The 15,176-nt window shown below is 44.1% G+C and overlaps 1 protein-coding gene across 1 annotated transcript in view; it reads right to left on the bottom strand.

Moving 5' to 3' along the window:
* NID2 (nidogen 2) overlaps positions 1 to 15,176 on the bottom strand; it is a 67,698-nt gene that overhangs the window by 43,474 nt on the left and 9,048 nt on the right. The window contains exons 3-4 of the mRNA XM_047079657.1: positions 11,949 to 12,181; positions 5,559 to 6,313 (exon numbers count right to left, since the gene is read on the bottom strand). Coding sequence (XP_046935613.1) covers positions 5,559 to 6,313; positions 11,949 to 12,181 — 988 coding nt within the window. The remainder of the gene's footprint in view (positions 1 to 5,558; positions 6,314 to 11,948; positions 12,182 to 15,176) is intronic.

The following is a 15,176-nucleotide window of genomic DNA, read 5'->3' as shown; positions in this document are numbered from 1 at the left end:
TTAAGCAAGGGCCCCAGATGAATCAGACACTAGGGGACTAGAGACCACACTTGGAGAAATCATCTTCCATGGCTTCTTCTCTCCTGCATTTACCCACAGGCTGTCTTCCAGACCCTCCTGGGACCCACTCTCTGCCTGGGCGCACCTGTCACACAGAGTCAAAAACATTAGAGACAAGTCGGCTGGCTTGTGCCCGGCACAGCAGGAGGGCAGAGGCCAGCCAGGTTTGAATGTGCTCAGTTTACAAAGGCTTTGTTAACATGAGGACTTTCAAATCTCATTTCTTTTTCCCCTTTAAGGCTTTTTCACTCTTCTCAGATCCTTCATGGAAAGAAAAGTGGGATGGGGATACATAAGAGAAGGAAAGGCACCTGCCAAAGTTCCTGAGATTCATCTTCATTGGGAGTTCTTCACAAAAATGGAAAACTTCTCTAAAAAAAAAAAGAAAATTGAAAATAAGGGTGCCTGGGTGGCTCTGTTGGTTAAGCATCTGACTCTTGATTTCAGCTCAGGTTTTGATCTCAGGGTCATGAGTTCAAGCCTTGTGCTAGGCCCCACACTAGGCTCCCTGCTGGGCGTGAAGCCTAAATTAAAAAAAAAAAAAGAAAGAAAGAAAGCTTCTCTGCTCTAGATTTGATCTGTCCTTCAGTCTTCATTCTGCTGGCAGCACGTAAGCGCTGGTCTTCAGCCTTGGGCCTGCCCTCCTTCCCTAAGGGCTCTGGCCCAGCCACGTGAAAGGTGGAAGGCGGCTGGCTCCAGGCAGATAGGACACAGAGGGGAAGGAGGACTTCCAGCAGGAGGCTGCCCCTGGCACCTGGAGTGACTTTTTTTTTTTTTTTTTTTTTACTTTCAACAGCTTTTACTGCTCAAGAAAAGGACCCACATTTTCACCGCAGGAAAGATCTTCCTAAGTTTCCCTGCCTTGTAGAATGATTGACTAGTAAGAAAAACCACATCCAACTCTGTAATGAAAAACAGTGGTATAGGGGCACCTAGGTGGCTCAGTCAGTTGGGCGTCCGGCTGGGCTCAGGTCATGATCTTGCAGCTCATGAGTTAGGCCTGGAGTCTGCTTCAGGTTCTGTGTCTCCCTCTCTGCCCCCTCCCGCTTGCGCTCTGCCTCTCTCTCAAAAATAAACAAAACAAAACAAAACAGTGGTATACTTTTCCCTCCAGTTTTCAGTTTGTTTTCTTCTGGGGTGTGTGTGCGTGTGTGTGTGTGTGTGTGTGTGTGTATGTGATGCCATTGGGCACATAGTTATTAGGAGTCGAGGCGTGGGGGTCGGTATGGGCAGTGGTTTACATCCACTGTCATGACACCAGCAGGGGTCTCCACAGGTATGGGAAGCCTTTGTGCTCGCAGATGCTCAGCAACCTGGACGTGTCCCTGGGAGAGATGCTGGAGGGGGAGGCAGAGCCTGCTCTGATTCATCCCAGGGTGGAAGCTGCGTGAGTAACACATTCCTGCAGCCTTTCCCAAAGCCAAAAGGAGAGTTGGACTAGAAGCCACAGGGAAATCCCTGTGGCACCCTGGGCTTTCCCGGCTCGACTGCCATGTAAGTGGGGACACCAGGATCCCATGGTGGAGTACGGATGGCTGAGGTTTCATCATGCAGACTGAGGCTAGATGAAGGTGCTCACAGCACCACCCCAGCAGGTACAGGAACACCTAAGAGCTCTGTAAGTCGTCGTGCCCACTACCCACCTCACAGTCAGTCCTGGTCCTGGTCAGTCCTTACCTCTCTCCCCCACCCCATCCACTCTCTCGCTCTCCATTTTCACACGTCAGTCCTCTGTCCAGACCACTTCCCCAGTTTCCCTCTCTAAGCTCAGACTCTGATGCCATGGTCTGGCTCAAGGCCCTCTTCCTTCGCAAAGACTTCCCAGACTGCAGGGACGTGTGGGTCTGCCCTCCACTGTGTCACCTTAACAGCATGTGCCAATCCTTCCGTGGCTCCCTTCTCTCTTATTCAGATAAATCACTCAGTATTTCCAGGCTTCAACTTCTTCCTCTGTAACATGGGAAGAATGACAGTATCTCCACTTCACAGGGCAGTTTTGAAGACTGATCGTGACAGCACAAACTAAAGCAAGTTTCCACCTAGAGTCCCAGGGGGTATGTGAAAAATGCCAGCCAAAAAGTCCACTAGTGCCTCGGTCAGAGCAGGGCGTGAGGCAGGCACTCAGGTAACTCTCTGCTCTGTCGACCAGCTCCTGGAGCTCCCTGCACAAACAAGGCACCTTAGATAGAAGATGCTTGGGGCGCCTGGGTGGCGCAGTCGGTTGGGCGTCCGACTTCAGCCAGGTCACGATCTCGCAGTCCGTGAGTTCGAGCCCCGCGTCAGGCTCTGGGCTGATGGCTCAGAGCCTGGAGCCTGTTTCCGATTCTGTGTCTCCCTCTCTCTCTGCCCCTCCCCCGTTCATGCTCTGTCTCTCTGTGTCCCCAAAAAATAAACGTTGAAAAAAAAAAAAATTAAAAAAAAAAAAAAAAAAAAAAGAAGATGCTTGCATTTCCATTATAGTGCTGGCTCTGTGGTCTCTGAAAATAGAACAAAGCAAACAATGCATTTGAGGCCAGAACTGGAGTGTGACTGGGGGGGAGGAGCGCCTGGGTGACTCTGTCGGTTAAGCATCCAACTTGATGGCACCTCAGGTCACAATCTCACGGCTCGTGAGTTGGAGCCCCGTGTCAGGCTCTGCGCTGATAGTGCAGAGCCTGCTTGGGATCCTCTCCCTCCTTTTTGGGCCCCTCCCTCTCCCTCTCTCAAAATAAATGAAAAAAAAAAAAAACAAAACAGAGCATGATTGGGACATTCATGAGTGAAGTACACAGGTTCTGAAAAGAATCTAGATTTCTCAACAAGAAGAAAAGTCTATAAAAAGAGTCTCTAAGGGAAAAAAAATTTTGAAAAGAGAGGAAGAGATATTTGGGGGTTCTTTAAATCTTAATATTTTGGTTCGGCAAGATGACCTGTAAGTTTTAAAGGGGAAATTAAAATGCACTGGGCATGGTGCTTGCCATACTCAATTTCAATCCTCACAGCCACTTCACAAGGTTTACATTTTCTCCATTTAATAGCTGAGGAAAACGAGGGCCAGAGTATATGTCTTAGCCCAAACCACACAGTAGAGCTGGGACTCAAGCTCAGGTCACCCAACACCCAAATCCATGCTCCCCCACTCCGTCAGTAGAAACAGCCAGGCAGGTGGCTCACGGCTGGGCACTTGCAGGCAACTTTCCGTGTGAGTCACTGCTTACCCCCCTCCACCAGCTATCCCAGAGGAAGTCCATTTCTGCTTGATGGACCTCTGGGGTGCCAATGTTTCCATTTGAAAAAAAAAAAAAGGATCTACTAAGTGCACGTTTCTATAATCCACACAGTCTTCCTAAAGCCTGAAAATCAGAACTGATTTTCCCTCTCTGCTCTCAAGTTTTATCTGTGCTCTCTGAGGTTGCCGATTTTTTTTCTCCTCACGGTTCAAAAATTTCTAGTTAGATATTTTTTTTTTCCTAAATGTCTCAGTGTACTAATCAGCTTTTTCATATGCATTTTGCCATTTCTAAGACGTCAGTAGACGCCCTCCAGCAGCTGCTAAATACCATAGTTCGTGCCCCAGAAGGGTTATGGCTGCTGCCTCTGTTCTCTATATTCCTTAAGCCTCCTCCCCTCGCTCCAGCAAGCTCAACCTCTCACAGCTCAAAGCAGGCTAGGCAGCCCCTTTCTTCTCCACCCTTTAATCAATCACTTCCACAGATCGGCTTCTTAATATTCCAACCTCTTCCCAGGGCAGGAAATCACAAGTGAAAAGACCGTTTTAGGACTGCATCTTTACCTCCAAATTCCCTTTCCTAAAAATCTTTGATACGTGGCTTTAAATATTCTTTAGATGTATGGAGTTTTCACTGAAAAGGCTTCCAATAAAATTCACATCTTCCATTTGACAGAAAAGTGGCCCTTAGGCACAAATTGAGGCATAGTGACTTAACAAGCCCCTTGCCTAACCTCTAGCCAACCCCCACCCACCTCATTCCTACTGCCTTAAATCTTCCATCATTAGTAAAAGCAGCCACCATTTATTAAGGATCAGGTAGTGCAGACACTGAGAACTTTGTTATCTCACATAGTCCCCTCAGCAAACTGAGGAGAAATCAGAGGCTTGAGGGTTCCATGAGCTGCCTCAGGTCACCCAGCAAGTGAGCGCGCAAGCAAGCAAGGCAGCTAGGATTCAAACCTAAGTCTGACACCAGTGTTCTCCCTCTAATCATTACACAATGCCACTTTTGTCACAAAATAGCTTCTTTCCTCCTAAAATAAGCGCTTCTTTGAGCATGTCCTTCGAGATCGCTACCACAGCAGAAGAACCCAGAAGGCCCTCTGCTAGGTCAACACATTTTTACTACAAAAGGAATGGGAAACAGCAAAGGTGGGGCAGGGGGCAGGGCAGAGGTCCTGAAGAGTGCTTTCACCTCGGGCCTCTCGCCTCCTATTAGAGGTCAGATGAGCAGTCCCTGGAACTGGAATGAATTTGTGCTCGGTTTCCCACTCATGTGTTTACGTCCCTGACTGGGAAGAAAGAGCTGATGTGACAAGACTCTATTTGGAAGAGAAGGCAACATGGCTCCATGTCTGTATTAATTAACCACGGCCTCCTCTTGGCATTTCTTTCCTGGCCCCCTCACACTGGTCAGTGAGTCATAAAATGAGGACAAGACTGCAGGGAGGTGAATACCGCAGCCGCACAGCCATGAACCAGAAATGACAGGGCACAGGTGGTTAGCAACTTTCTTTCCCCAGGGGTCTCCCCTCCCACACACCACCAATGCATCTCTAACTAAGGGGAGCACAAGCATTATCCCATAACAGAGCAAGAATCTGGAATGTGCGTCTGAGCCAGCACAACCAGCCACTTGAAACTAAAGCCTTCACCCTTCCGTCACTATAATGTATATGAAGCCTCAGAACACTTTACCTTTGCTGAACTTTTTTTTTTAATATTTGTTTATTTTTGAGAGAGACAGAAAGTGAGAGAGAGACACACACAGACAGATGGTAAGCGGGGAAGGGGCAGAGAGCGAGGGAGACACAGAATCCGAAGCAGGCTCCAGGCTCCGAGCTGTCAGCGACGAGCCTGACGTGGGGCCCGAACTCACAAACTGCGAGATCATGACCTGAGCTGAAGTCGGATGTTCAACCGACTGACTGAGCCACCCAGGCGCCTCACCTTTGCTGAACTTTCAAACCGAAACACTTCATTACACTATGACAGCACAGCCGGCACGAACAACCTAGTTCTTCCCCACTTACTTCGTCAGGCCCATTTAAAAAAAAAAAAAAAAAAAACATTATTAATGGTCAAGAGATTCCAACAGACTTTGCCTGCCAAGATTTACTTGGCAGAAGAAAGATACTCCGTCTCCTGAAACGTAGGTTTAAAAGTCAGTTCCAATCTTCATTTTGCTGAACGTTTCACCAACTCCCTGGAGGGAAAAATCATAACTCTGGGCAAAACCAGCATTTTAAAAATGAAATCTCAGCGCCCGGTTTTCTCACGCACTTACCCTCAGTGTTGGAAGTGATGACATCTTCCACCCCTAACACTTGCCTCCCTCGACCCAGTGGTATACTGTGAGCTGGCAAGGGATAGTTTAGAAGAACGACCTTTCCTTCAGGGAGGGCTGGAGGAACATCCGCTTCTGATGGTGGTGCCCCTCCATATGTGTAGGGGTTGATGCTTTTGTTTTCAGGATACGGAGGCAGGGTCCCCTGGGAAGGATCCAGTGACTCTCCTTCTATTTCTGATGGAGCTGGGCCTCTGGTCCCTGGCTGTTCAGAAGACTCAACGCGGACATTTAAATCTGGGGTGTCCATCCCCCACGGATGTCTCCCCTCTTTGGGTTGAGGGTTCAAAGTGGCAGATTCCGTTTCAGGGTAGAATGGCCAGTTACTAGAGGTCAGATGTGGCAAAGGGGAGGCCAGATCAGAATTCGGTGGAGACATTCCACCCCCCATGGGTCTTGACTCAGCTTTCGATTGGAAGGAAACATCAACACTGCTGTGGCCATTCAGTGCTTCCTCTGGTTCACTCGGAGCGTATTCGACTCCCCCCTCATTCTCATTCTCATCATAATAATCCAAATTGTCCTCAGTGTAGTCACTTTCCAGGACCTCAGGGAGGCCGAAGGAACGCTCGGGGGTAGCTGCAGAGTGGCCTTTGGAAAGGTCCCCTCCAACTGTTGCTGGCCTGATATTGTCCAGTCGGGGGGTGCTGCCGATATGAAAAGCCCACACTCCAGGAGCCCCCAGGTTGCTTTGTCTAAATAAAAAGGAAACAGTGCATGACCAAAGTGTCCATTCGCCCACCATCCAACAAAGGTGAGCAATTTATTTTAAAACTGAAACACTGTTAAGATCAGATTCAGAGTTTTCATCAGTGTATAAAACCAAATAAAACCAGGCTTATATGCTAACTAAAAGGATTATACTGGAATTTTGATGTAAACTACCTCTTACTCAACATCAGCTTTCAGAATGCTGGACCATCAAATTAGAAATCTGCTTTAAGGGGCACCCAGGTGGCTCAGTCAATTTGGCCTCTGACTCTTGCTGTCAGCTCAGGGCATGATCTCTCGGTTTGTGAGTTTGAGCCCCGCATCAGGCTCTGCGCTGACAGTACAGAACCTGCTTGAGATTCTCTCTCTCCTTCTCTCCCTGCCCCTCCTCCGCTCTCCCTCAAAAATAAACGTTTTAAAAAAGAAAAAAAATCTCTAAAATTCACATGTTTTATCTAAAATCTGGCTATTTGAAAACAAATAGAGAATGCAGGAATATTTTATACGTCCTCTACTTTTAACACACTCGGAAAAATGTATGCTTATACAACTTTGTTAAACACTTAAAACAGTGACAACTACGTACTTTTGAGATTTAGTGATATACCAAGTGCTTAATGTTCTTCAGTACAATCTACAAGGTAGGGGCAGTCATTATGCCCAATTTTACAGAGGTGAAAATAGTTTAGAGAGGCTAACCAATCTTCTTAAGGTCATACAACTAATAACTGGCAAAGCTTGGACACGAATTCACCACTAACACCAAAGCCCATGCTCTAAATATCTACGTTATGTCAGAAAACCAATATACTAGAGTCAATCGGCATCTGAATGATCACTGGTCTTCAGAATGTTACAAACATTTCACTGTTTAATCACATGGATTAATCAATAAACTAACTCACATAGAATTGTGAGTCAATGTAAAAACACTCAAAGAAATATACATGCCCAAGTGTAAAAAATGTTGAGCAAACGCAGAACAAAGTTAAGGGGAATATCAGAAAGTAGTTTTGGGGCACCTGAGTGGCTCTGTCTGTTAAGCGTGCAACTCTTGATTTCAGCTCAGGTCATGATCTCACGGTTAGTGGGATCAAGTCCCATATCAGGCTTAGCACTGACCGGGCAGAGCCTGCTTAGGATTCTCTCTCTCTCCCTCTCTTCCTGTCCCTCCACCCCCGCATGTGCACGTGCACTCTCTCTCTCTCTCTCTCTCTCAAAATAAATAAATAACCTTAAAAAAGAAAAAAAAAAGAAAATAGTTTAATCAAAATTCCATGGGTTATAGGTGAGAGGTGTTCAAAAACATCTGGAACCAGAGAGCTCACGTGTTTTCTTTATTAGAAAAGAACATGGACCCCACTCAGTTTTCCCAATGCCCCAAGGATCCATTATTTTAGTCAATGATACATTCTAAAGAGAACTACACAAAAGACTTCTAAAAAACTAAAAACAAAAACAAACAACAACAAAAACTTGAACAAACAAGGGTCTGGCTAGCTTGAATGCACCAGTTTCTATACTCCTCTGGTGTATGTGCAAAATACCAAGCTCAAAGCTCCCCCTTTAATCAAAAAAATTATGGGGGTCAGTGAGGCATAAGACTAATTTAGAGAATAACAAATTTATCGAATCATTATAAGAATCATTGCTCATTTGGGTAGGAACTCATCATGTTCACATGGATTTCCATAGCAATAATAACTTCAGTACAATTCTAAGAATGTCTCCTTCCCTCCTTGTCTGCCCATCCCTTGCCCTTTTCTTCCTCTCCTCCTGTCCACCTTCCCCTCTCCCACTCTCTATCTTGTGTGTGTGTGTGTGTGTGTGTGTGTGTGTGTGTGTGTGTGTTGTTGTTGTTGTTGTTGTTATTGTTTCTGCTGCTGCTCTCATAGTTACTTTAGGGAAAGAGGAGCAGAGAAAACAAAACTGTGATCTCTTGTGCAGTATGCTATATATGCTTGGTATGTTCTAAGATTCCATGTTGGTGTTTTTCCGGCAAGCAAATAAGGAACGCTTAAGTAAGAAGAGAGAATCCTGAGGATCTGAGGATAGTTAGTTTATATTATCGCATCAGAGGTGTTGCAGCTATGAAATTTCTTCTTGAAGTTAGAAAAACTATAAAAGTTTCAAAGACTAGGAAAATACAAATTATGGCAGAAAACAGCTAAATAAAACAACTCTCTAATGAAATATAAATCAGTATCCTGGTTTTTGTTGTTGTGCGTGATGGGAAAGTAACCAGTTTGAGTTTATCCTAAAATCCGAGGTCATTTGGAAAGCTCAGAGATAGAGAAAATTTAATTTATTTTCTTTTTTTTTTTTTTTTTTTTTTTAAAGTTTTTTTTTTTTTTCCAACGTTTATTTATTTTTGGGACAGAGAGAGACAGAGCATGAACGGCGGAGGGGCAGAGAGAGAGGGAGACACAGAATCGGAAACAGGCTCCAGGCTCTGAGCCATCAGCCCAGAGCCCGACGCGGGGCTCGAACTCACGGACCGCGAGATCGTGACCTGGCTGAAGTCGGACGCTTAACCGACTGCGCCACCCAGGCGCCCCTAATTTATTTTCTACAAAGGAAAACAAGGCCACAAAGTGGGATGACAGTGCCTTCCTCCCTGGGCTGTTAGGAGGATTAAGTAAGAACACCACATAAAATGCCTAGCATGAGGCCCTGCACACGATTAGTACTTAGTAATTACTGTCTTTCAGGAGACAGAAAAGTATAATTTCAAAAAACACAAATGTGTACATTCGCATTTAAATTTGCAGAAGAGGAGTTATGCCAAATACACTGTGGATTAGATAATTCATTACCTTTAAGTTCACAATTATAAGACAAGTTTGAGGAAGACAAAGATTCCACTGACTAGGAAGATAATTTTATTATTTAGAGATGCATACTGAAGTATTTAGTATTTAGCATTAGCATGATGTTTGTGATTTACCTTAAAATACTTAAGTGTTTTAAAAATGATGAATAATATGGCAAAATGTCAACAGCTTCTAAATCTAACTGATGAGCTTCTGGGTATTCATTCAGCTATTTTCTCCACTTTTCTGTGTATTTTTGAAAATTTAAATTCGGAAAAGTAAAATAGAAGGTTAAACTGAGGACCATTTCCACAATGGGGAGGTAGGGAAAGCCTTTCTAAGAATAACAAAGGAAAAGAGTACTATCTTTGACGACACTAAACCTACAGCTTTATGAGAGAATTAATACTCTTGCTGTAATTTTTCTTATTTATAAGAGCTCTCTGCACACCCCAGTAGAAAATAGCAAAGGGCATGGGCAGAGAAGTCACAAAGATGGATAAATGGCTATTACACCTATGAAAAGGTGTAATCAAAGAAATGAGACTAAGGATCTAATCAAAGAAATTAGAGTGAGGATAGCAATTGATACCTACCAGATTCACAAATATTAACAAGAAGCTGTTGATCACAGTTCTATACTATTGGTGAGCACAGAAATTGCACATTTCTGAACGGCAGTTTGTTGATGTACATCAAAGCGTTAAAACTGTATCTATCCTTTCTCAGCAATTCCACTCTTAAGAAGTTATCTTTACCAGAAATAAGAATCTGAGCAATGTGTGTTATGCTGTGTACTGCAATGATATTTCTAAAAGGAAAGATAAAAAAACAAATTCATCAGTAAGTTTTTATCTTAATAGTGTGGTATAAAAATGATGCAATGTTCGATAGCCTTAAAACGATAAGACGAACAGATTATCTTAGTGAATGATACCTATAAGACATTGATAAATGGGAAAATGCTACATGTATAGCAAAAGAACCATTTTGGTTTTAGAAAGTTTTTGCATAATTCTTAAGTTAGAATGACTGCTAATACTGGTTATTGCTTGAAGCAGTGATAATGGGTAATTTGTGCTTTTATTTCACATTATTCCGTGTGTTTGTACTTTATATTTTATATTAAGTATGAGCTATACTTCAGAAAAATCTGTTAGTCCCCTATCTTCTGTTCTCAGCAAGGAACTCAGAAGAAGCATCAAAGACACAAATGAGGGCAGGCACAGAGGGAGGTAAATGGGAGTGCTGCGTGTGTGTGTATGCACGTGCAAGTCTTTGCACGTGTGTGTGCATGTGTGTGTGCACATGTGTAAGCATGTGTGTTAGTTCCAAAGGGTTTTTATCACCATGATGGGGAGCGCAACTGCTTTTTCCTACAGACTTTTTGGCCACCGCCTCCTGTACCAGGAGTAGAGTCAACACTCATTCCAGTGCTCTGAAATTCTACCCATTTATTTGTCTGTGTACCAGAGTATTGGTTGCTAGTGTACAGGGCTGCTGTCTCAAACATCTTTGCATTTCAAGTGCTTTGCCCACTGTGAACTCTTAATAACATCTGAGGAGTAGAGAATCTGTGGCCTCCAGAGACGAAGAGGAAGGTGAAACAAGAGAAAGCAAGCAGCTAAATTTTCTCACGTCTGAACTAAAAGGCAGCCTGGATGGAGACCTAAAGATGCCCAAGGTTGGTCAGAAGACTGGGAAAGCAGAGCGGGATTCAGCATAAAAAAAGGAGTTGGGGACTCCAGACTTGTGCTTGAGTTTTGGCCTTGCCACTTAATTACTTTGAGGTCATAATTTCACTTCCCTAAGCCCATTTATCAAATTGAGAAGATAGTAGAACTTACCTCCCAGGATTCCTGTGAGTTTTAACTAAGACAACTTCTGGAAAGTGTTTTACACAATGTTTGGCAACTAATAAGCCCTCAAAACATGTCAGCACTAAGTAACCAGATCTGGTTGTAGGGCCTGCTCTCTGATAGCTGAGTAGAGCGGATGGCATGTAAAAGTGTGATGTACTGCAGTGCCCAGGAATAACATAATGGAAGGGAGACACAGTTAAGGAAGGCTAAGTAAACAGTGTATTCCGCCTGGATTCTAGCCCAGTATTAGGGAAAGGAATAAAAGCAAAGATAGTTTTTACAAGCCCTGAAATTAGTAAGTTATGAAATGGTGCCGACCCAGATACGGTGTTGATGCGGACTGACACATAGCACAAGGGCGTATTATTGCACTGGCAGAGGAAGCCTCTGATGGCACTGAGGAATGTGCTCAGTTCTGGCGACCTCATGGAAAACCAACCAGTATGGTTTCAGTTAATGAAGCCATACAGAAACCCTGAGACCTCTAAAATGCTACCAATGTGTTTGGTTTTCCCTTTTCCCCAAATTACACTATACTTGATTTAACTTTTAACGTGTATCTGCCTAAAAGACTAAATCACAACATCTCCTCCGGTGAAATGATTAACTTGGAAAAATCTCAGTCTGGGCAGTTATATTACTGGACATTTTTATGTGGCTCCAAGAGCAATGTTTTCCATAGCAAGCCTCAGTGGCTGTGCAAACACATAAACACTGTTCTATTTCCGGTATCTATACCCAATAGGGCAGGAAAAATAAAGGGCCTTTTATATTTTGGTGAATTTGTTCCCCCTAGGGTCTAATCTAGTTCCTGGTTTTGACCTGATGCCTCCAGTGGAAGCCCCCAAGATATTATTTAATGGTCTTATGGCCGTTTGAGTTTGGGTAGCTCCAAAGGGTCCTCAACATCAGACAGGGAAGGGCTTATGCCCTGAGTTACTTACTGGTAGAGATTCTTCACAGACTGTTCAGTGCTTGTCAAGCTGAAGTAGGGACCCTCTCTCTTCAGGTCATCGACCTCCCCTCGGCAGAAGCCCACCCGGGCAGGAAGCTCGAGCTGGACGTTATAAGACTCTTTGGGGCGGGTTCCAAAGAACTGAAGGCCATTGGCAGGGTAAAGAAAGAGGGCGTAGGTATCAGACTCATCAGACACCAAAACTGCCTGGAAAGTGTTCCGCTATGAAAAACAAAAAATAGGAAATATTTTTAATAAAAGAAACAGAAAAGAAAAACAAAACAGAATGCAGACAAAGCATCATAAAACACAAAGGGTTTGCCCCCTTCTTAGGATTCCTCCAAATTGCTTTTGTACATTATATTCTTCTCAATTTCCTCTCCAAGTTATAATTTTGTAAGCTATACTATTATAATTCTTTTTTTTTATCATTTAGATTAACACTTGAAACGTGCATAGGTAAGAAACACAGGTTACAAAAATAACGTTTTTAAGGTTTCATATTGTTCTCATCCAAACCTCTTTAAGAGCTAAGAGCAAGGACCAAAATTAACCTGTATATTCCCACAGCCACTGGCTTAGTTCACTGTCCCAGGCACTCATGTGGATCATTCATTCATTCATTCATTCATTCATTCATCTGTTACTGAATACCCGTGATGGGCAGGCATGGTGTTAGCCAGTGGATGATCTAAAGGCCTCCTTACTGTTCTCACACCCTTGCTCTCTTTCCTCTTTCTGCCGCCTTTTCACACCAGCACACGAGTTAGCCTACCCTCACTTCACAGATCAGAAACAAGACTTGAGGGCTAAGAGATCTGCCTAAGGGCTGGTAGCTAGTACGTGATGGCAGGCCAGCCGGCTCCAGAGTCTATGCCCTGTGCCACTAGGCCACCCTAACTACTCCTTAGTGTGCCATTCAGGGCGGTTTGTAAGTGCCCTAAACTCTTTCCCCAGGTTTAGATCCACTGCATCTTCATCGGACTACGTAACATTCCCCATCTGTGTCATGTATTTTACTGCTTCTGTATTTTTGCTCATGTTTCCCCGTGCCTGGAAACCTTCCTAACATTCCAACGCTATCCTTCTGAGGCATTTTGTGATTCCCTGTAGATTTATTTCTGTTCTCCGACCATCCACAACACCTTTGTGGGTATTTCTCGTTAGCATTCACCTCATCTTGCTTAGTTAGCTGTTTATGTGTTTGTAAACTCCATTATTAATCCACTCGCACATTAATTCAGCCAAGTGCCTACTATGTGCCTACAAAGCACGAGACATTATGCTTGGTGCTGAAGAAACAAAGGAAGGGAGACTCTGCCCAGGATATTCTCACTATTTCGGAGAAGGAACGGCCATGACTGGAATTCAGGAGAGTTGGCGGAGAAGATAGTAGAGGCCAGAGGAGGGTGTGTGAGACCTTAGGGTTGGGCTGGGGAGGCATCACAGAGGCAGCCTGTGAATGTTAATAAACACAGGAGGAGCCAAAGCAGACCAGAGTGAGAGACTGAATTAGCCATAAACCCAACACCCACGTCCTTATAGAATCACTCCTTAAAGCTCATCTTACTCTTGTATTTTCAGCCAGACACTTTTTGCTTTTACCTACATAAGGCTATCTCCACCCAACCCCAAATGGTCTGTTAATGGTACTTCCTTATCTTAAAAACACGTTATATTTAGGACTCTAAGAAGGCTTCTCTCACTAAATCCCCCTCCTTTTACAATTTGGTAGGGGACTGGGAAGTATTTATAAATAACACTACTTCCGGGGCGCCTGGGTGGCGCAGTCGGTTGAGCGTCCGACTTCAGCCAGGTCACGATCTCGCGGTCCATGAGTTCGAGCCCCACGTCAGGCTCTGGGCTGATGGCTCAGAGCCTGGAGCCTGTTTCCGATTCTGTGTCTCCCTCTCTCTCTGCCCCTCCCCCATTCATGCTCTGTCTCTCTCTGTCCCAAAAATAAAATAAAAACATTGAAAAAAAAAATTAAATAACACTACTTCCTAAATAATGTGACTCTTATTTACTGGTAAGGAGTATTATTTCTCCATTTTGCTAGACAGATAAAAGCAGGCAGAGAGAAGAACATCACATCTTACTAAATAAAAGAGGAAACAAGAGGAAAGTGTCCTGCATTTCGTTCTGTCCATGGCCCTTCTCCATATGGTGCTCAGACTCTTCTAGTGTTTACTCTTCCTTTCACAAGCTTAATTTCAAAGTACAGTTTTGAGGTTTTGCTTATAGGACAAAGCAATTCAGGTGTTAAAACACTTTTAAAGAAAAAAAGAAGGCACACAACCTTTCTTTTTGTTCTCTAATGGAAAAACTTACCTTGCTTTGTTTCCTTTTTTTAAAAGATTTTATTTTCCTTTTAAGTTTATTTATTTATTTTGAGAGAGAGAGAGAGAGAGAGAGAGAGAGAGAGAGAGAGTGGGATAGGGGCAGAGAGAGAGAATCCCAAGCAGGCTCCACACTGTCAGCACAGAGCCTCATGCAGGGCTTGAACTCGCTAACTGCTAGATCATGACCTGAGCCGAAATCAGCGTTGGATGCTTAACCTACTGAGCCACCCAGGCATGCCTTTATTTATTTATTTATTTTTAATGTTTATTTATTTTTGAGAGAGACAGAGACAGAATGCGAGTGGGTTGGGGCAGAGAGAGAGGGAGGCACAGAATCTGAAGCAGGCTCCAGTTTCCGAGCTGTCAGCACAAAGCCTGACGCGGGGCTCGAACTCACAGACCGCGAGATCATGACCTGAGCTGAGGTCAGACACTCAACTGACTGAGCCACCCAGGTGCCCTCCAGGCACCCCTTTAAAGATTTCATTTTTAAGTAATCTCTACACCCAAATGGGGCCCTGAGATCGAGAGTCACATGCTCTACCAACCGAGCCAGCGAGGCACCCCTGCTTGCTTTCTTGCTTTCTTTAAGCACACACACTTAAAGATGGCAGAGGTGGAATGGGGGGGGGGGGGAGGCACTAGTGTACTTGTTATTTTTGTAGTTGTGGATCGTTTCATTAGCAAACTTGACTGTTCCGAAAACAAAAGGCAGAGGATGCTTTCTAGAACATCTCAAAGCTAGGAAACCATAACTTCTGCTGAATGTCAACAAAGCCTACTCTGCATCATATCTCTACATAATACATACTACATCATCAATTAATGTTGATTCCGTAACTTCAGAGTACCCCATTTGTCAGAATCAACAAAGT

Source organism: Lynx rufus, unplaced genomic scaffold (genome assembly GCF_022079265.1).
Source record: "Lynx rufus isolate CCGP_SWC_20201006 ecotype Redwood Valley unplaced genomic scaffold, mLynRuf1.p SCAF_17, whole genome shotgun sequence".
NCBI classification, from domain to species: Eukaryota; Metazoa; Chordata; class Mammalia; order Carnivora; family Felidae; genus Lynx; species Lynx rufus.
This window is presented reverse-complemented; position numbering and strand designations above follow the sequence as displayed.